This window comes from Numida meleagris, chromosome 4, assembly GCF_002078875.1.
Source record: "Numida meleagris isolate 19003 breed g44 Domestic line chromosome 4, NumMel1.0, whole genome shotgun sequence".
Taxonomy (NCBI): domain Eukaryota; kingdom Metazoa; phylum Chordata; class Aves; order Galliformes; family Numididae; genus Numida; species Numida meleagris.
Genome location: NC_034412.1, coordinates 82,937,744 through 82,959,582, shown reverse-complemented (window position 1 = coordinate 82,959,582; position 21,839 = coordinate 82,937,744). Strand labels below are relative to the sequence as shown.

General features: G+C 40.2%; 1 protein-coding gene across 9 annotated transcripts in view; it reads right to left on the bottom strand.

Moving 5' to 3' along the window:
• The window catches only part of LDB2 (LIM domain binding 2), a 209,839-nt gene continuing 193,208 nt past the window's right edge, over nucleotides 5,209-21,839 (bottom strand). The window contains exons 6-9 of one of the 9 annotated variants that reach the window (XM_021395257.1): nucleotides 16,990-17,113; nucleotides 15,738-15,886; nucleotides 9,198-9,340; nucleotides 6,361-6,493 (exon numbers count right to left, since the gene is read on the bottom strand). In XM_021395257.1, coding sequence (XP_021250932.1) covers nucleotides 9,236-9,340; nucleotides 15,738-15,886; nucleotides 16,990-17,113 — 378 coding nt within the window. In that variant the 3' untranslated portion in view covers nucleotides 6,361-6,493; nucleotides 9,198-9,235. Of the gene's footprint in view, nucleotides 6,529-9,197; nucleotides 9,341-15,737; nucleotides 15,890-16,989; nucleotides 17,114-21,839 lie in introns of all 9 variants that reach the window. The other 8 variants (XM_021395256.1, XM_021395258.1, XM_021395252.1 and 5 more) reach the window with 8 other exon arrangements.

Genomic DNA, 21,839 nt, shown 5'->3' with positions numbered 1-21,839 from the left:
CTCTTTGCACTGGGGCTGAAGTAACAGCAAACCTCAGAAACGTGCTGAAAAAAGCCAAGCTGAAGCTCCCTGTGCTTCCTGACACAAAAGTGAGCAGAGGAAGCAGTTTTGAGATGCAGCAGTGGCTCTATGCTGGTGCTACAAGGCTGGGGAACCACAGCACAGTTTCTTGATCTCAATCCAGGGACACGTGGCTGCAAACCCCACACTCCTATAAACTGAGCTTCTGTCACACTGCGCCCAATGCATGTCGGAAGTGTGTGTGATTTAAGAACAGAGATTGTCATAGAGCCAGTGAAATACCTCTATGAAAAGACAGCTGTCCCATTCAGTTGCATTTTATTACCACCCTCTGGAACGTTAGCATAACCCGAGGGGAAATTTCAATGAAAACAGCTGAAAATTCCCCTTCAAAATGGAGTTTGCTGTTGAAGACAGACACAAGCCCCATTATCCATCACAGTTCCTAAATTTCACACCTACTGTCTGCTGAGTTTGATTTCTCTTGGCAGCCCAGGAACAACCCACCTTAGTTTTGATGGGTTTGTCTGCATTTTGCTTTACACATAGCCAGGAGAAGGTGGAAGGTTAAAAACTCTGGGCAAACAAATTTTCATAAACTATCAAAGAGAGATGAAAGAAAATTGAATTGGTGAAAAAAAAAAAAAAGAAAAATAAATAACCAAACCAGCATATGAAAGCACCAAACACAGTTCTTAAAAGCTTTTCCAGTACTCAGCCTGCCCCCTCCCCTCCCCCCCGCCAAGGATCGCTAAGGGAGGATGAAACTTCATGTGATGAAATGAGAGTTGCAGTCAAATGTGATTAAGAGTGTTAAATGCCTGTTTCACATCAAGCACTTGCCAAAATGCCTCCTAATGCACTTACAAAAGAGACGCTAGCCTTATACATTATAACTGTTCAATACAGAATTGTACATACTACCTCAGATGAATTCAGAGTTGTTGAGACAGAACTATTAATTAAACTGGGGCAATACACAACTTGAAGCTCTCCAGAAATAGAATTCCTTTTAGCATAATATAGAATATTGCTCCCCCATACACTCTAATAACAGCTTTACATGCCACCTTTCAACTAAGATCCCAGACACTTGAGAAATATTTATATCATAGATTACAGTACAATTTTTAAAAAAAATATACCCTCAAACAAACCAAACCCTACACTGAGAAAGAAAAGAAAATAAACCTGAAGTATTACAGACCTTAGCTATGAGCACGGGCCAAAAGGTCCTAAATCTGGGTGCCCAGGAGAAATGGAGTTGCACCAGGTGGGCATCTATTTGGTTCAGCTGAAGCACCTTCCCCTGCTAATAGGCAGTGATTACATTCAGCACCTGAGTTATCAGGGATACATTTAGTTACTTACCCAAACTGAAGCTTGTTGTTTTCATCCAGCTCCCTGTAAGGTTGATGGAAGTGCAATTTCTTGGGGGAACTGGAGTGTTTGTGCTGTTATGGCTGAGTGCTTTTATGAAGTTTTTGACTCCGTATGCACAAGTGTATTCTCCTCTGATGTCATCCTTAGTACATAATGGTGTTTTAAAATGTGTTTATGGATTAGGACTACCCAAAGACCCATTACAATTATTTCTTGATGTAAGGGATGTAACTCTTTTATTTCAGAAATGACTCATAGGGTCAGGGAAGAAATGCTCCTGCAGTTAGATTGCTCTATCTCTGTTCCCAATAAAGCCTCTCTCTTTGAAAGCACTGGTACTATTTGCTGTCAAAACAACATAGTAAATTAGAACAGATTTTAATACTGTGAATATTCAGTGGTAATTAATATCTTCTTATGAAACATAGCAGCGTGGACCATAAATTTGGAGACTCCCAAAAGTGACTCTTAAGCTAAAGTTACCATCTGGCAATCTCCAATGCTGGGGTACCACCAGACTTCGAACAGAAACATGATGATGTGCTGGAGTAATATCAGATCTTCTGGATGTTAAATATTCAGTAGCTCCTCTTATGTAGGAGAAGATTCAGGCCTTAGCCTTATAGAAAAATATGCTGTCAAAAAGCTAGAAAAAACACACATCATCTGGCCCTGCACAGTAAAACCAGCTACTGGGGTTACAGGTGCCCCAGGGCAGCTTTAATTTGGACGTGCAATATATCACCATAGGACTACTCGATCAGAGTTGCAGTCTCAGGAAATATTTTCAGAACTATTCAATTTCCATTTGCAGTTTCTCCAGGATATATTAGGCACAAACTGGGTTTCCTTGAATATCAGTCATTCATGTTTTCTCTTTCATCCTGTCTTTGCTAAAATGGGATTTTCATGGAGGCCATGAAATTGCAAAATTTAGTCTGTTCTTACAGCTGGTTCCACCATTTAGACTCCTTTAATGGTGTTTTGCAGCAAAGGGTAAGGAACCTCTGTCTACCCTAGTATGAGAGAACACTCTGCATTGCCCCATATTTTGCTTTTTCATTCAGTAGTTTCCTTCCCCCTTCCTTTTCAAGACTATTATATCTTTCAAGGCCCCTTCCAAGCTGAATTACCCTATGAAGTTATTACATTCACACATACCAATGCAAAGATGGTAGACACCTTCCTGAAACATACCACAGAGCTGCAAATACTGCTTCTTTTTGCTCATTGCAGAAAGAGAGAAAGAAGTCTTAAGAACTTAAACGTCTTGACAAGGCCAGCTGGTGAGACTGGTTGGTGACCTGTGGCTGGGGAGCTCCCTGAGAAGCTGGCTTTGCTGACCCGAGTTAAAAAACACCCCAAACTAAGCAATTCAAGGAACAACCAGGAAGTGCCAGTGCTTTTGATTCTAATACAGTCCAAGTCTTTTGTAACAGCAACCAGCTCAGTTATCAGTTCTCACTCGCTCACTGTACTAATTATAAGATCCTGCTTTTCTAAGTAAACTTGCAGAATTTCCTCCCTGTGATTTGAGAGGGCACTTCTCAGAGCCGGCATTTCCCTCCATTTAGCTAAAGCAAACAAGAGCTTTCTCTTTGAAAGTATTTCAGCATCACAAGATAAGTTTCCTTCCTCCTTTCAATAACTGCAAGGTTCCCCAGAGGAAAGTGCCAACAACATTATTTCCTTCCAAATTCTGGAAGAGATACAATGTTCTTGGTGGTGAGATTAGATTATAGCACAATTAATTCAAGATTTCAGTTTTGAGCTCAGCCTCAGCTCTCATAGATGTAGTACTTCAGCTCACTGTGATCTTTACTCACCTTCCCCACTTCTCTGCATGAGATAGTAAAGGAACGCACAACGGCCACAACAATCACATCACTGAAAAAAAAAACAACGAAAAGGCATAAAGTCCAGTACTTAATGGAAATGCTATAGTTTAGCCCTCTGCCCACGGGGAATGTTCCCCAGAAGAGAGTGCAAGCAGATGGGAAGACACAGGACCAGAGGGTCTGTCTTGAAGAGTTTATCACTGGAACATGGTAAGAAAAGCCCACGCAGCGTCCAACACAAGGGGATGGAGGAAGCACAAATGAAGAGACTGTGCGGTCATCTGCTGTGCATATCCAGGCACTTCATTAAGCCAGTTTTATGAATAAGTGAATAAATAAAATCAGCTAGCTCCATCTGTTATTCACCCTAACCACAATAGGGTGGATTGATAGCTTATAGAGTGGGTTTTTGAGGAGATATGGAAAAAGTGCCCTTCCAGATTAATTCAAGGACAGCACTCTAAGGAGTCTGTTATCCATTTTTCAAACGTTCTTATGTTTATTTACTGAAACAACAGGAGTAATATGACATCATAAATCTTTTAAAAATTGAAATGGTAGTGCCAGCCTTGAAAGATTAATAATAAGGAACGCCTTTTAGAGTGTGCTCATGGAAATGTAATATGAATGATTAGTGTTTTTGAACATTAGAATTACAGTGTATAATTGTAATGTTATAGCAGCTATATAGGAGCCAGTGATCCCTTAATGGAATACAGTGTGACTTTAATTATTTACATGGAAAAATCACTGCTGATACAGTCCCTGAATGATAGACCTGCAGTTTCCTACACCCTTCAAGTGTTGTGTGGGAACAACATTGCTATCTGTGCTGATATACTCAGCCCGTGTTTATTATTTATTCAGTTATAAATTCTGCCCTAAAGGTGATACGCTATGTGCTGAGGGTTTAGATCTTAGAGAAACCGGGAGCGTCTTTTAGGCTGGTGATGCAGTGGCACAGGCTGCCCCGAGAGGTGGTGGAGTCATTGCCCCTGGAGGTGTTCAAGAAAAGGGGAGGTGTGGCACTGAGGGACATGGTTTAGTGGTATGGTGGTAAGGCGTGGATGGCTGCACTAGACCTAGTGGCCTTTTCAACCTTAATGATTTTATGATTCTATGAGTCGCATCCTCAAAAGCATGCTTAAAAAACATATCTATATACATCTGGGAGACACATTTCTGTAGAATGTATGTAAAGTCAGAAAAACAAAACAATCACAAAAAAGACCAGGAGTTCTTCAGGTGCTTTTGTAATGCCTGTAACACCAAAAGTATAATAAAATTAAAAGCAAAATATTACTATCCTGCACAAAAGGCAGGACCGCGTATATTCAGTGGCGCGTGCCAGGCATTCCTCTCCCTGTGAGTATTGCCACCTGCAGCGAGCAGCTCGCAGGTCACAGCTGCCTGGGGATGGAGGCGTGTGCCCCCTCTGCTCCCAGCCCCAGCCGAGGGGCTTGTGCACGCCAGGCTACGCTCAGAGCAGGCTGCCCCTGCCTGGAGATCTCGCTGTAGAGCCTTGCTCCCACAAACAATTGATTTGACAGCAAAGGAAAGAAAGAAGCAGAATTTTTAAAATCCTCCCAACCCCAGTCGAGGGACTCATCGTAAAACCATCCGACAGAATTCAGCAGAGCGGAAATCCCTGCTCCGATAAGCCCCAGCCGTGGAAGGCGAGGGAGGCCAAGTTCAGGGTGGAGGTGCTCCTGCTGGATGCCCCGCACTCCCTCGCGCCTGGCTCTCGCTGCTGTTACTGACTGACCTGCGGTGTTACACATCATTAATGTTAAAAAAAGAGCAGCTAACGAAATGGAGCTGCAAGCGGCTCGCACCTGAACTACAGCCTGTCCTTTTCACTGGAAAAAAATTGTAATCTGGTGAAACACTAATTCCAAAAATTCCTGGTGCATGATCACGCACATGGGCGTATGACTTTGGCACGCAAGGAACTGTAAATGCAGTATAGAAGAGCACATTTGTTAACACAGTTTATTGGCACACTTATTGGCAAAGCATACATAAAATACAGTTGTATTATATAACACACTGACTCACTGTGTCTTTACATGATGAGTTGAACATATTAATATGTAAATGAAAAAATTAGTTTCTTTTATAAAGTTTCACATAAATACACTGGAATCCAAAAAAAGTAAAACAAAAAAGAATGGTTTGAGGGCTTTACAAAAATATTATACAAGAAATATACTATGAAAAGAAATAACAACAAAGCCAACTCAGATACAATAATAAAAACACAAAAGTTTTAGATTTATTAAGCTGCCCACAAAGTTAATGGATTACATGGCTTTAAAATATCTGGATCAACAGCAATTTTACAAAGCATAAACTCTCATAGGACTGGGTGTCTTTTTCCACATAAAAATATTTCTCATGTCTTCGATGAAAAAAAGACATTTCTTGTTTCAGTATTTTTATTAAATGATGGAAGGAGTATCTACTGGCATCAGCTAAATGTAAATTAAAAATGCTGGATCCTTTAAATGATTAACCAACGAAAGAAAAGTCAAAGAAAGAACAAAAGTTGCTTTAAATTACTTTTCCTTAAAAGCTGATTTTTTTTTCTGAAACAAGAAATTTCAGGTGCAAGTTGAAAAGCAGAAAATATATTACAATTGTAAAAAGTTTTACATAGTTACGTTAATGAGATCCTGAGCACTGATGACTTGGTAAAATATGGCCATTGTTTGATGAGGAAAAAAACAACCCCTCCAATAGAACGCATTGTCAGAAATTTGCCATGAGACGCTATTTATTTTTCAATTATTTTAATTGAGGTCAGTGCCAGTATCATGTTGTATGTGAAAGCTTCCAAGAAATGTATACGGAAGCTTATACAAGATTTTTCTCTAATTAAAAAAAAATCAGACAGATTTAGTTTAGAAATAGATAGTGTATCCGCTGAAAGGTTTTTTTAAATAGTTTTGAAGGATGCTGTGAAACGGTAATTAATAGCCCACTGACATACGTGGCAGTGGGTACAGCTGCAGAATAGCCTATTGGGAAGCTTGTGGTGTGGGGTTTTCAGATTTAGTCTCCTGGTTAGCAGGAGGTTTGCTGTTCCACGGGCTGTTATTTCCCAGTGCAGGTGAATTGTTGAAATCTTCTTCATCATCCATGCCGTTTGCTGCATCGTACTGTGTATTCTCTAATCTAGTGATAAGCCTTTCATCTTCGTCTCCAAATTCGCCTCCCATCAGAGTTGGTTCTCCTACCACCATCACATCCTGTGAACAGCACCCAATATTTGTTATATGGAAACCTTGAGAGAGAAAAAATCAACTTAAAAAAATTATGTTAGAGAATTATCATCTCTTAATTTTGTGATATTTGAACAACAGAGTTAGAAGTGCCTGCATAGCAGGAACCAGGAGACAGGCTTACGCTTTGTTTCTAGTTTAAGTGAAATACCATTAACACAACATCTCTCTCTATCCACACGCTCATGGCTCTGGATCTCAGGAGCCCCAGAACATAAGAGCAGGTAGACTGATTTTTTTTTAGGAAAACAAGCAGGCTATGAAATGGCCTTAAAGTCCTGCTTGAGGTGTTTAGGCTTTATCCAGTCTTTCTTTCCTGAGCCATTTCACATGCAAAGGCACCAGGGTGCTTCTCAGTTGCAGCTCTGTGCTAGGCATATTTTAAAACTGGTTTTAAAGAAACCGCATTTCTTATCCTTCGACTTTTTGAATGTGGAGCACTCTAATAAGGATGGTAACTTCTTATCCTTAGCCAGCCAAGCCCTTTTACGCATCCAATATACTTGACATTCTGCTACTTAATTATGGTAATTAATTTAGGTAAAGTTTTCGATAAAAACAATGTTCACACTGATTTGACAATTTGCATAGCTAATTAAGTCATTAGCAAAAACCTGCTGATTGCCAACAAGCCCTGAATTTACCATCTGTTATTTCATGGTGCCTGTCACCTAACTCCATGTAGGCAACCCTGCTGCCAATCTGTGCAGTAAGAGGACCAATCTGTCCAGCTGGTACCGTAAAAGGAAGATGAAGAGGGCTAATTATAATTACACTGATGAAGCTAGTAGTCATCAAAAACTGAAGCATGCAAGAAAGAAAGGATTCATCTAATCACTGCTTTAGGTACAAATTGTCCTTCCATGAAAACAAGTAAACCGCCTACTGTACTCCAGTGCATCGCAGATCTGCTGCAGTAAACCTGACCAGCATGGGATAGAAAGGTGCAAACTTGAGATTGGAAAGCAAAGGTGCAAAGCCAGAGAGCTCTCTTGTTCTCTCTGTTCAATAGAAAATTAGGCTGCTGTGCTAGCCACTACAAGAAGTATGCAGGACGCATATTTTCATGCAGCTCAGGTGGCAGGGCATCAGGTAGCATTTGGCTAAAGTGCAGTTATTCCAGATGTCTAGCTTTGTACCTGCTGACTTAACAAGCCCTTCACAGAATCCTAGAGAACAACAGATTCATATTTTAAAGGATCTGTTCCTCCTTATGAATGTAAAAGCATTTCTAAAAAGCAAACAGAAGACAAATGTTTGCATATAATGCTTTTTGTTAAAATCTGCTATGTTCTTAATTCCCCACAAAACAATGCAAATTACTGCCTCTGTGCTGTTTCCTGATATCCCTTAGCAAAGGCTGACATGCTAGAGAAGAATGTTTATATCACATCTTCAGCCTGTGCTATGTGACAGATTTGTGAGTAGATGGACACTGCTGCACAATATCTTTTGACATCCTCTACATTTTGTTACTCCACCTATCCATAAAATCCTTTGTTAAATCAAACACATATAGCTTTGCAACCTAGAAGTTTATAAGACAAAGGTGTTTATAACCAAAAGTCTCTTCTAATTGATTTCATCCCCCTGAACAACAGAAAATGTATAGTGTGCACTGCTGAAGCAGACCTGACCTCAATGCATTGCGAGAGCATTAACGACAAGAGACCTGGCAGAGAGCAAATTGGATCGGAGCGTGCAGTGATACATCAGGCAAAAAGGACCGCAGTGACTGAGATATAGAATCACAGACAAAGGTGGCAACATCTCCTTTTACTTCAGTGCTCGTGAGCGTGGACCCTGATGCTGCCTCAAGTTCTGCGCGTTGCCATACTCAGAAAAGGTCAGCAACTTGGATGAGACTTAGAGAAGTGCATCAAAAACAACTGCGGGGCTAGAACAGCTGGCTGGGGAGGCCATGGAAAAGAATTAAATGTGTACTGCATCATCCAAATGATTGGGAGGGGTAAATATCCTTAATAGCTGCTAGTGCTGAAAGGAAGAGTATCATCAGTTTAGGCCAATCTGAAGTACTAGGGCACTAAGATGACATTAAGTAAATGAAAATGTAACCCCCACTGATAAGACAATATTCCTGTTGCTGAGAACTGCAGACTGAGGATTAATGACCCCAGTAGAATAGCGCTGGCTTCGCTGCTCGGGTCTCCTAACAGTGGACTGGGAAAAACCTCAATCTGCGGTAGGGAACGTTTGTGCATCAGTGGGGAGATACTCAATGACCTTGTAAGTATTTCCACCTCTAATTTCTCAGGCTCTTTGCAAACATTATTCCTTAATTTAACGACACCCACTGAGAGGACAGTTTGCACTTATATTTTTCTCCATGCCACTGAGCCTTTCTCTCTCTCTCTGGGAATTAAACTACAATTATATTGAGGTTAGCGGAGTTTTCCCTCATTCTATTTAAGAAATAGATATCACAGCATTAGTTACAGGACATTAGAAGTATATATATATATATCTATATATGTATATTCTTGACAATCCTGCTGCTTATACTATGCCAGGCAAAAATACTTTCTCAGGAAGCGCACATGCTGGTTCCTCCCCAGAGAGGACTCTGCTCCTCAGACTGAAAAGCTGAAGACCCCACCGAGTGTACCCCATTGAACCTCCACTCACTAATTCCCGTGCAATGACCACCAACCTCTGAGGAGGACTGGAAGTGACTCCTTTTAGAGCCCCTCAATGCTTCTCCTTAAATTGGCCAGTGGGGGTCACTGCTGTTGAATGACACAAGGCTCCATCCCTCCCAGGGTTGAGGCTGCAGCTCTGGAGTGCTCCTAGCTCCTGCTCATGGAGTGAGAAGCAGAATCCAAGAATTAAACCCTAGTCTCTTGCATGGCAGCATACACTGCTATGGCCTAGTTATGGTAGCACATATTTGACTAGATTAGTTTAAAAAAGATTTAGACTGTAGTCACTCAATCTTGTTAGTTTACTCTGTGATTAGAAACAACATTTTTGGTCAAGGAATGTCTCATGATAGTAAAATATGATTTCAGTGAAGCACTGTAAATAACACAGTGGATGTTTTACATTATCCAATAGAAAAGTATTATTTTATATTATAACCACAAAGCAGCTTTTATTTATATCATGCCTTTCATCCTGCAATGTCCCTAATTGCTATCCAAACTTAAATTGATGCATATAAACTACACACAGAGATCACTTCAGACACAACTCAAATGCAAGCACTTCTATTTAATAGACCCATTGTTTCTCAGGCTTCAACTTTTTTATACCTAGCCTCAATGTTTAGCTCCGCGATACCCAGTTACATAATTAGACTTTTTAACTTGGGATTCTAAAGATCATCCTATGTCTAATCAGTGTCTTACTGATATATGGAGGAAAAAAAAAATATGGTGAGCCATGTAAAATTTTCCATGTCAGTGCCTGCTATCTTTGCTCTGTTATTGTATTTTGCTTTGCTGTTAATTTGCTTCATTAATATGTAACCCAGCTCAGGTGTCACAGTTCTCAGAAGTACACAAACAGTGCTTCACAAGCCTGAGATAACTAAAAACACTGAAACTATCAAGTACAAGTTTTAAACAAGCCTCACACTCCAAGGACTGAAAGTTGCACAAGTTTTAGGAGCCAGCACACCTGAAAGTGCTAAGTCAAAAGAAGAAAGGTATCTCCTCCTTACTTTTTTAGTGTTACTGGTGATTATTTTAATAATTGACTTTGTAACTCCTCGCCACAAAAAATATTAATTACTTAGAGCCCCACTGTTGCCCTTTGCAGTAATGGTCACTACCTCCAAGATAAAAGCATCAGACTGGCATTTGTGTTGAAATGATCTGTAGAAACAGAACTGACATTTTAATTAGGTTTCAGAGTAAACACTTTCTAGAGGAAAATGGTTATCTTTCACATCTCATCATAGTCCTCTCTGTTAGCTTGACATTCTGGTCTTGTTTGGTACATTTTTCTTAAAGCGCAACAACTGGAAACCAATTTGCTCACTCTCATCTCCTTAAGGATAAATCTTAGATTCTGAATTGCACTGTTCTGAAACATAGTATAATTTCTGACACTAATCTTCTAGGCCTGGAACTGCAGCTCCTGTAGAAAAACATCCATTACAAAACACCTAAACCTGCCCCCTTTTTCTGAAACACGTACGAGATTGTATTGCTCTCTTTCATATTAGCAGGTTTATTTTTAAGGATTTGGCCTTCTGAGGAGCTTACAAAGAACTACAAAGAGAAATAGAGATTATAGAGGTATGTAACTCATTTAAAGAGTGCAAGGAGGCCCTAATTAAGGCTCTGGATGTAACAAAGAACATTTGATTTACTTAGTGGCATGTAGTGATGCTTTATTCTTTCCAACACAAATGATATTTCATTGGGTTCTTGGTTACAGTATTGCACACAACAGGATCTTCATTAGTAAATGAAAGCAAAATCCACCTATTAGTTCTATAGCATCCTAGAGCAATGGTTCCTAGAATTTGCAAGAGTTGTGGACTGCTGTCATATTTCCAAATTCAAATAGATTAAAATGGATCAATGTGAACTGTTTTTATGAAACTTAGCTGAAAGTGATTTTTAAGCTATATGGCTGTATGGACCACTTCTGATCATCTTATACCTGTAATCCACGGATCACAGTGTAGAGGGCACTGGTCTGCATACAAGGGCCTGCTCTTATAAGACAGTTTTATTTGAAACAGAAGAATACAAAAAAAAAAAAAAAAAAAGAAGAAATCAGATCTCAGCCTGTGAAGAGGCAAGAAACTGGCGCAAAGACATGGAGGAACACTGCAGTTAGCTTCAAATATTAGAGGAAATCAGTACTGTGTAAATGATAAATAACGACTCACCCAAATTAGATAACTAGCTCTCTTTGAAATTATAGGAAAGATAACATTAGAAAGACAAGCTTTGTATGACCCTTGCAGGAGGAGTCTTGCTTATCTTTGCTCTCTGTTTGAAGGAAAGAGGAAATTGGTAATCCCAGTTACAATGAGTTAACATTTTCCCAAAGATCAGATATGATCAAGACCAGGAACAAATCTGAGAACAGTTCTAATGAATGGAATCTACTGAGACTAAGACATATGAGTGGACAGTTTCTGGGCCCCTGTTTTGTCAGCTTTCTTGGCACCCTAAACAAAAGGCTGTGCATTTGTGGAAACACTGGAAGTACTCAGCCCACACCAACGGGAGCCTGAGAGAAGCAAACTCTTGGTGAAAGAAATATCTCAGTATTTATGCTATTGGATGGACTTCAGTGGCATTTTGTTCTGCTTCCAACACACTGCAGCATATTGACTCAGCATCTATGGATTCAAGTCAAAAAGAATCATGGATTCTAGTCAAAAGAATCACCAAACAATTGAAAGGCCAACCTATACATGAGTTCTGCAGTGCAATCGCGTAGCACACTGGCTAACTACATTTGTCTGAATTAAGCTCCCAGTATGTAGGAAAAATGTTAAACAAGGGACTTGGGGAGGAATAGTCCTATTGACAAGAGGAGATGCTGAAGGTCTGCAACCGGTAGCATGGGAACTAATAAAATCATAGAAGACATACTATAAGGAAAACTAAGTACAACAGAGTGCAAGTGACTGTCAGAAGGGCAAAACATTGTATTTTATTTAGCAGACCTGAGGAAGTATAAAAAACAGCTAGAGATTTGAGGACAGCATGAGAGTGACCCTGCTGAAATTACTGATGAGAGGGAAGTTGCATATCTACCCACTGTCAGAGACCCTTAAGATAATTTTGAAGACTGTGTCATTAAAGACGTATCAGAACACATCAGCACAGTCAAAGTGCTAATAAATTTAAGGCAACAAAAAGGCACAAATGATACTGATTGATTAGGTTTCAGCAGATGAACTTCAAGGTGCAATGCTAAACTGACCGAGACATGGAAATACAATGCAATGATTTCACTTTCTGGGCTTGGACTTGTATTGTCAGTGCTGTCACTGCCTGAAGAACAGATCAGAAAATACACAGGTAGAGGGAATGGCACAACCTTTCGTTAATGAAGAAGTGGCTATATAAGACAAATACTGCTACATATCAAACTTTGCTTAGCACCATGTATTTATCTGAAAATCTGCAAGGTGCTATGGAGAAAATGAGAAATGTCTGAAGTTTCAAACTTCATCACAGCCAACAGTACTTTAGTTGCTTTCAAGTCACTGTCCTGAAAATTTACAGTGTGCCTTTCCAGACATGAAGACCTCATTACAGAAACAGAAGCTAATGGTGTGAGTGAGAAAACTGGATGAGGGATATGGTATGTTCAAATATTTCATAGAGTGTGCACAGCATTACTGTAGGAGCAAAACTGAATAATTACTAATGATCTAAATCAAGAAACATTACATAGAGTAGAGGTCAAGGAAACATTCTCTAACCAGGATTAATTTACTATCAAAGAGAAAACAACATAGAAGCATAAAACGGACAGGAAATTAGATTCCACTATGGTGGAAAGGCTATCTTTGCTAGCTGGAAAGAAACCACTGGAGAAAAAGAGAAATCTTACATCTGGACTACATGATCTTATATTAATGCAGATTTGGTATGAATATGAGCCCATTCCTAGGGTTCTTCAGAAAGGATGATGGGAAAAATGGAACTGGAACTAGCTAGGTTCATGTGAGCCGTGTGGACAGAAGCAGCAATGATTTTATTCCTTTTCTCTAATAATAACACTTTTAATGTGGAAAATGAATGATTTCAGAATTTGAAAACTTTCTCATGTTTCAGGATAACTTATCTTCAATTGTATATAAGGAAAATCAAACACTACTAATTGATTCACTGAGCTAAAGTTAAGAGAAAGAAACAGAGTATCTCTCTTATGAAGATAGGTTGAGGGACATATGATGCTGATTGGGCAAGGGGAAAACTAAAAGGGAGGGGATTTAGGTTAGATGTTAGGAAGAATTCCTTACTCAGAGGGTGGTGAGGCACGAGAGCAGGCTGCCCAGAGAAGCTGAGGGTGCCCCATCTCTGGAGGAGTTCGAGGCCAGGCTGTGGATGGGGCCCTGGGCAGTCTGATCTGGTGGGTAGCAACTCTGCCCATGGTAAGGGGTTGGAATTAGATGATTTTTAAGGTTTCTTCCAACAGAAGCCATTCTGTGATTCTGTGAAATAGAAAGCAAGTTACTGCAGTCTGCTGCTAACTTCAGAAAGCAGTAGCATGTCTGCTAGAAGAAGGCCCACTTCAAAGAATGCATAATTTAAGAAACACAGTAACATCTCCCTATCTAACTGAAAAGTGTTGAATAGTTTTACACCAAAATATCTTACCAATAAAATTATTTTGAGTTCTGTCTATCCTACAAAGTTGCCCAAAAATCATTTCCATCTGGTTTCCTATCTTTGCCTTGGGGAAGATGGGAAGAACTGTTGGTATGTCAAATCAAACAGCTAAGTATTTTCCACTGTGCTGAGCAGCAGAGTCCTAAAAACAGAACCTGATCCTACATAAAAGAAGAGTTTGGACGACCTTGCTATTCTGGTACAGGAAGCAAACAGTATTGAAAAAAAATATCTACTCATCTTCCTAAAAGTCAGTGAAGACTGAAAATCCATCACTCATACCAAGATAAACTTCACCATGATGCCTCAGATGCTCAATTAGCATCCCCATCAGGAAGAGTAGCCTTGACTACTACACCTGTCAGGAGTAGCCTCTGAATACCTGAATCAGCTTGAGTGGGAGTGACAGCTATCAGAGGGCCCAATTACACTCAAATGTATGAGTACACATGGCTGCCACTGAGGCCAACAAAAGTCAACATCTCTCCTGAGAGAGCGGGCCTCAGAGAAGCAGGGGGTCAGACTCTGCTCGTGCTGAACAGAGCTCAGGGCAGAGAGTAGCTAAGACAAAGTGACCTTCCTGACTTTCAAACTTGGAGACAGCAGGGAACCAGCAGGTTGCTCAGTTTTACACCTAATTGCTGTTTTTTTGTAAATTTAGTTGATCATTAATCCAAGGGGATTTCTGGCAGGCACAATCAGTGAGGCAGAGTGATCTGTGCCACGAGGGGATCAGGTAGCTGGCATTCTGACTGCTTTGTGATGCCAGAAATGCCCAGAGTTGCCTATATGAGGGAAAAGATCTGACTCTAGGCATAGCAGCCACATGAAAATTTTAATACAACAAGGAAAAATATGAGCTTAATGTACTGAAGCTCAAAGCTGTTGAAAGCTAGTGGATTGCTGAATTGGTTGCTAAAGAAAAATCTTCATTTCATTTCACTAGTGTTAGTCTACTCCTCTTTTTCATCTGGGTATTCAAGTTTTCTAGGAAGTGCCTGCTTCATGCTGACAAAAGGCCTGTATTCTTTGTCAAGCTTCAGAAGAGACCTAGCTCTTTCCTATCTGGTGATCACAGATCCAATAAAAATCACTGCATGTTGTCCCCAAGATACCACTTTATAGTTTCTATACTACCAAATTAATCTCCCTAGCTTTAAAATGCATGAGCTATCTCCTTATTGATTAAGGCACATTTTGTCACAATTCAGGGTCAGATTACCCCTATATCGTGACTAAGGCAATAAATGTGACATTGTTAAAATGACAAGAAATTACTTGGTGTTTCCCTACATAATTAGGTTGCCAACAGTTACAGCTAGCAGGGTGAATAAACTGAGACCCACATTTGAAGGGATCTACCTTCTGCAAACGGAGTGGTTTGATATACGTCTGCAGGCAAATTTACTCATAACTTGTTCTACTTAAGCAACTGAACCCAGCACCAATTAGAGATGAGGTACTAATGTAGAGAGATGAGCAATCTGCTCAGATATGGTAACCCTGCTGCACAGGGGCTCGTGCTCACTTAGCAGCGAGTGCGTGGGCATCTGCAAGATTCTCTCAGTGCTCACACTACAACTGAAAACACAAGGCCCAGTTGAGTCCCACCACCACTGGAAAAACTCCTACTGATGAGTTGGCCCCAGCCCTGAAAACTCATATCTGCTCCTCAGGATAGCCATGTGTGAGGGCCGGTCATTAAAGCTGCATTGCAGAATGGCTTCTTCACACCTCCCCACTAATTCTCCAGCTTCCATGGCATACTATGCAAGGTTGCTTTTTGCCTGTTACAGTTTTGCTCAAGAATGCACCTTCTTTACAAGGAAAGAATTAAAGCACTGTAAGCGATTCAGGCCTAAAAGGAAAGTGAGACTTACAGGTACCTGACTTGATAGACTCAGGTTTGCAGCAGCTGACTTTTTCTTGCTGTTGGTACTATTTGCATTGTTCCCAGCACTGCTGTTTGAAGTGCTGCTGGTAGAGTTTTTCCTTTTTCTCCGTTTGGTTGTCGGTTGTCTTGTGGGTTCTGCTGCAATAGAAGGGTAAGAAGCAAAGCCAATGGTAGATACTGTAAAGCATTTCAGAAGCACTGAAATATTTTTTTTATCTTGTTTTAAATTCACAGTTTTACTACTAGTAGTAATAGTAGTAGTAGTAATAACTAGATTTAAATATGAACCTTAGAATAATACTTGAACCAAAGCCAGTGGTTTCTGCTTTCAATTTTTTGTAATAGACAAAGTTTATTTTTCCAGGTTAACTATAAAGACATTTGAAAGTGTTTAACAAGTGGAAGTATCATGGTAACAATCAGGAAATTCAAAGGGCCTGTGTAGCTTGCAAAGAGTTTCGTTAACCAAAAATCCAGGTCTTATTCTGATGTAGGTCACAGTCTCAGCTGCCCCAGACAGAGGCAAAGGGACAAGGCAGCTTTCTGCCCTACTGGCGGCTATCGATACAGTACATGAGCAAGTAGCATGTAATTCCCTTCTACTTCTGATATGGGCTTAATCTTTAAAACTGACGCTCGCAAGCCACACGTTAAAGAGTGCTGAATGCCGTTTCTTTGTGAACCTTCCAAACTTAGACCAAACCAGGACAATTATATAACTTCTCCTAAATTGGAGTAGAACAAAGGTGGCAGTTGTACTTTTCAAAATTTGGCTTTGGCATCCATGCACAGAGCTTTAATAATCTGAGAAAAGGGAGAACTATTTTTTTGAGGCATAAGAGAACGGAGACTAGGTCCAGGCCTGTAAATAACACATTATATTAGTCTCAAAGACAATTAATTATGAATTGTTGCTATACTTTCAGACTCACAGCAGGAAGCTGAATTACACAAACTATGAATTCTAATGGAGTCAGTAGGCATTTTGCATTCTATCCACATGTTTTTTTGTACTAAATTTTATCCTATGCATTTGAATGTGCACGTCCATAAAACTTGCCTTACATTATGTCGCATCAAACTGAAATCATGGAAAATCAGAATCATTTTCAAGACTACTACTGGAGCAGTGCTAATTGTTATTACTTTCCATTGCAAGTAGATTTGCAGCAAAATTCCCCAGTGTTTTTATATTCTCTTAATTATGAAAGAAATAAAATACTGGAAATCAAACATACCTGGTGGGGCCACCATTCTCTGCCACTTTTGAAACAAGCACGTCTTCAAGCAGTCTCGAGGACTTAGATTGTAAGTTTTATGTCTTGACATCAGTTCCTGCATTGGCTCCAGTATTACACACAACTGGAAGAAAAAAAATGAAAATCAAATGATTCCATCTGACAAGAAATTCAGTTGATCAGTATTTACATAGCTGGAAGGTACATCCTTGGCTTTTTTGTTTGTTTGTTTTGCCCTTTGTAACACAGTATGCCTCATATGGCTCAGTTCAGTCTGCGCTGCAACTGCAGGATCAAAACTCTGGACTGAGAAAACTTTTGCTCACTATTTGACGTCTTAAGTACTAAAACCAAACAAAAACAGATAAACTTCAACTCTGGTCTTCCAGACTACACAGATTTTCATGCTTGATTGGCAAAGCTGCAAAGATGAATTAATAAATCATAAAATGCCCATAGCAGGTTATCATTCCAGTACAGCAAATGTACACATAGCGATCTTCTGACCTCTTGCACCCCACAATAAGGCTTTCTCAGGAATGAGGGCTGTAAAGACAATCTTTCATCTTGCTGCTCCATGCAAAATAATTCAATAATTTTGCTCCCTTCTTGCTATGAGGACCGTACATTCTCTTCCCATCACATTAATGACATATCCAAGAAAATAGCATTTTATTTTCCTTGTCAGCTTGATTGCTCTATTACGTTGAAGCTGTAAACTTCCTGAAGCAAACCCTCTCTTCAAAAACAGTTGCTTCTTATACATTTTCTATCTGCTCACTTAATAATTAAAATAACTGTTCACTGCTTTTTGCTCCTGTTAGCACAGCAGATCTAGCATAAAGAACAATGAGCTGGTTTCTATTCCCTCCTGTTTATCACCACAGAATCATTTCCAGTCAGTTAAACCTTATGCAAAGCCACAGAAGACAACAGAACTGCACATATGTAACTGAGGGCTTACTCGTATTTGCAAAATCCTTCGTTTTTGGTCATCCTACATGTGAAAAAAAATCTGGGTTGGCCCCTAGCTTCCACTATTTGCAAGGCTGACACATGGGAGGAAAAGGTTCCTTCCCTGTTAACTGAGCACATTTGATAAGGAAATAGCTGACAAAGAATAAACATGGGCCCCACATGTCATTTTCAGAGGCATTTTCAAAGCAAAACTGCATTTAAGAGCAGGGGAAGGTTTGGCTTTTTACCAATAGGAGTAGGGCAACAAGTTGCTCAAATTAGCAGGGGTTAGAACGGCCACTGCAAAAAGGCATAATACAATTTGACTCTTGTTTTGTGCAACAGTCCCTTATTGAATTTTAGTAGGTTTTCAGCTGGCGAGGTTTTCTTCTGTGCTTTTACAAACATGGAAGACATGAAGCAAACTTCTTTCTCTGGGATGCACAGCTGATCAAAGTTTGTCCCACTCTCCCATGCACATTCACTCTCATTCAGATCAATGGAGATTCCAAGCATGCAGGAAAAATAGCTGAAAGGGAGTTGCCACGAGGACTAAGGGACGAATTCAGCATTTAAATATTATTATGTATTGGCGCTATCATCTGATGAGCCTTTCATTAACAGCAGTTAAAACAGAGATAACATAAAGCAGCAGGGAGAATGAAGAGCTCCAAAATGAGGAATTACTTTTTTTCCAACTGCAGAAATTGAATCTGCAATTGCTTCATTGACTTTTTTTCTTACATGGGCTTTTTACATATATTTTTGTACACAAGCATCTGCAAGGCAATAGACAGAGAGCTACTATCAGATTGTGCACACTGGGCTCAGACTTTCCTCTGGTACAACAGTCTACCAAAAATTAAGAGCATCATGTTCTAAAATGTGTACAGGATCCAGTTTATGCTGTGAAAGTAGTGCTATATTCTGAGCTCTTATTCAATTTATTCTGTGACCTGCAGGCACTACCTCAAGTTTTGGGTGTGTGAGAGGGTGATTTGTGATCATAATTGATACCATTGCTTTGGTTTTCAAAAATCTGGGTTTCTGGCAGGGTAGTCTAAATTGTCTCATTATGCTCAGATACTAACTAGCAAGAAAAGACAGCTGTGATAATTCTTAACAAACTAGTTAGCCTGGGCAGAGCACTCACTCACACAGCTCTACTGCTGCTAGGACTAAACGTAAAGTCACATGTAGGGTCTTCCAAGATTTCCTTAGGGACACTTTATTCATGACACATTTACTTCTCTGCATACATTTATTGTTGGCAACAAAGAGAACGTTTCTTCTCTATCATCTGGCAATGATGTTTCCTATTGTGTACAAACTAAGGTGCAGTGAGAAGCGCTTCGCAGTCACTGCTGTGCGTAGATCTCTTGGCTAAGGTAGCAGGCTGAGCCTCCCTATAATCACTTCCATTTCACACACAGGATTAAAATTGGATATGAGCCCCAAATGTAGCAAGACCTGACTGACGTCACACACATGGATTCAAAATGATGAGCACTGGGGGTCCTGCACTGGGACACAGGACACTCTATCAGCTTCTGGGTATTCAGGAGCTGCACAGGCTCATATGAATTCCTCTTCTGGCTCCGGGGCTGGAGAATTCTCAACCAGTTTCTCCCTCTGAAGTCTACAAATTCTAAGGTTAGCTTTGGATGCCCAAGTAATAAAAGGGTATTGCTCTCTATAGTGGCAAGTCCATTTTAAATGCATCTAGCTCATGTGAATTGGACACAAATGTAAAGCAAACTGGATTAATGGTGATTGATATTAAATCTCACAGTCTTCTTCTGTGCCCTTTGAGACCTACTCAAAATCTAATGTGACTCAAAACTAAATCCCTGAAAGAGGAAAAGATCGCTGTCCGATTATCTTAAGCCTGAGGTACCTGCCAATGACAATCTGTATCTTGCTTTTGCAAAGATATAGACAAAAAATGCAGGAAGGAGATGCACTTAATATATGGGTTGTCCAAAACCACAGAATCATTGGATAGCTAAGATTGGAAGGGACCTTGAGAGGTCACTGGACCCAACCCCTGCTCCAGCAGGGACACTTGCCCAGGACAATGTCCTGAGCTCTACTGCCTGCCACGTCCAGCTGCTGGTGAGCAGGGAAGCTGGCAGACTGGTCTGACTGTATCGTTTTACATAGTGACTTCTTAAAACAAAGCTAACAAAATGTTTTACATACTCCTACATTCATTTGCATACAGAAGAAGCCTGAGGCTTTGACTGCCTATTCCCCACATATCGCCCCATCTCACTGTGAGACTCCTTTTCAAAATATCTATTTTAACATTTTTCAAGGACTGGATAATATTAAAATGTACAATCCTTTACTCTAGCACTATAATAATAATATTTTGAACATCAACAAAACCAATCTCTTCTGCAAGCATTTTCTGCACAGCTCAGAACCAGTCACCCAGGAAAATACCCTACAGACTTAAAGACTTCAGTGCAGTGACAATGTATGATCACAGGAATAATTTCTACATTTCCAGGGACCCAGAACCTTTAATAGCAATGCTTGACAAGACACAGTTAGACATTTCCATGCTCCACACCTAGAAAATACAAAAGGTGGGGCTCATTTGCCTGCACACAGGGTCTAGTGCCAGCTGAAATGCCATAGGTGATGCTGGATCTGATTCAGCTGATCTCTCCTGCTGTCCAAGAAAGACACAAGGCTCTGTGTGGATGTTTCAGGCTCTAGATGCTGTCTTTAGTGCCTGGGCAATGGAAGTAAGTCTAAGGTTAAAAGAAAAGATATCCTCCTTAATAGCTTTTGAAATACATTTGTAAGAACAAAGATCATAGTAGAGAATACACTTTCCCTCTGCAGTGCTAGAAGACACTGAAATAACTCAACATGACTCCTAATAACCCCAAATGATTAGAGTTAGTTTCCAGTCACACTTTGTTATTTGAACTCATCACTGTGATATCTGACCATTGCTGAAGAGCCATGGCAGTTTCATTGTGAATAGTTGTGGGCAGGATTCGCTCCTACAGAGGACCACAGCACTTTAAAGTGAGAGAAGTCACTGGCATGGAAAGTTTATGCTCTTGGGTGCCCGGCATACACTGGGACACATATGCACACATTTTGGTGTTGTATGGAGTGTCAGTGACTTTGGTAGAGTTCCATATGGATCCTACGGACAATTCATCAATTACAGGGCTCGGATCCAGCTTGAGAAAATGGTAATGTTATACCCTTGGGGCTCAGGGAAGTGAAAGTAGGGAACATAATAAAGCACATGGCTTTTTGCATTAGTAAAGCACACATCTGGAAGGATTTGATTTATTTTATTTTTGTAATGACTTTTTTTTTTTTTTTTAGAGGAGAAGACTAGAATTTATAGGTTTCAGAAAGCAGTGCATTTTAGGAAGGGAGTTATATGAGGAGATACCAGAGGCACTGCAGACAGGAGTCAGAGGGTTCTGAGAATATGGATCCACACGTAATTTCCTGTAGTGCTTCAGTTATCAGCAGAGCCAAAATCTGCCTGTGTACGTAAGGGGCCAGATTCAGCTCTGAGATCACTCCAGCCACACCGAGAGTGTATTTGGCTTTAGGAATTTTGTTCTGATGTTGTCTTTCTATTCTATTCTGAGAAGTGATGTCTGTCCAGATAGCAGTGAGGATTAGCAGAAAGACCCGCATGGAAGCTCTCTTTCACCTTACTTCAGTGTGGCATACATAAGCTTACGTATCCTATCACTACTTTAATTTCTGTATACCCTCCCAGGGAAACCTCTCGTCTCCACCAGAATTTTTCTAATTGTTACAGTGAAGGTCTGACACACTTCTGGTGAAGATGCTGTGGTTCTGCCAGCTCTGAGCTGCAGGTGGCAGAGCTGACCCAGCTAACAAGC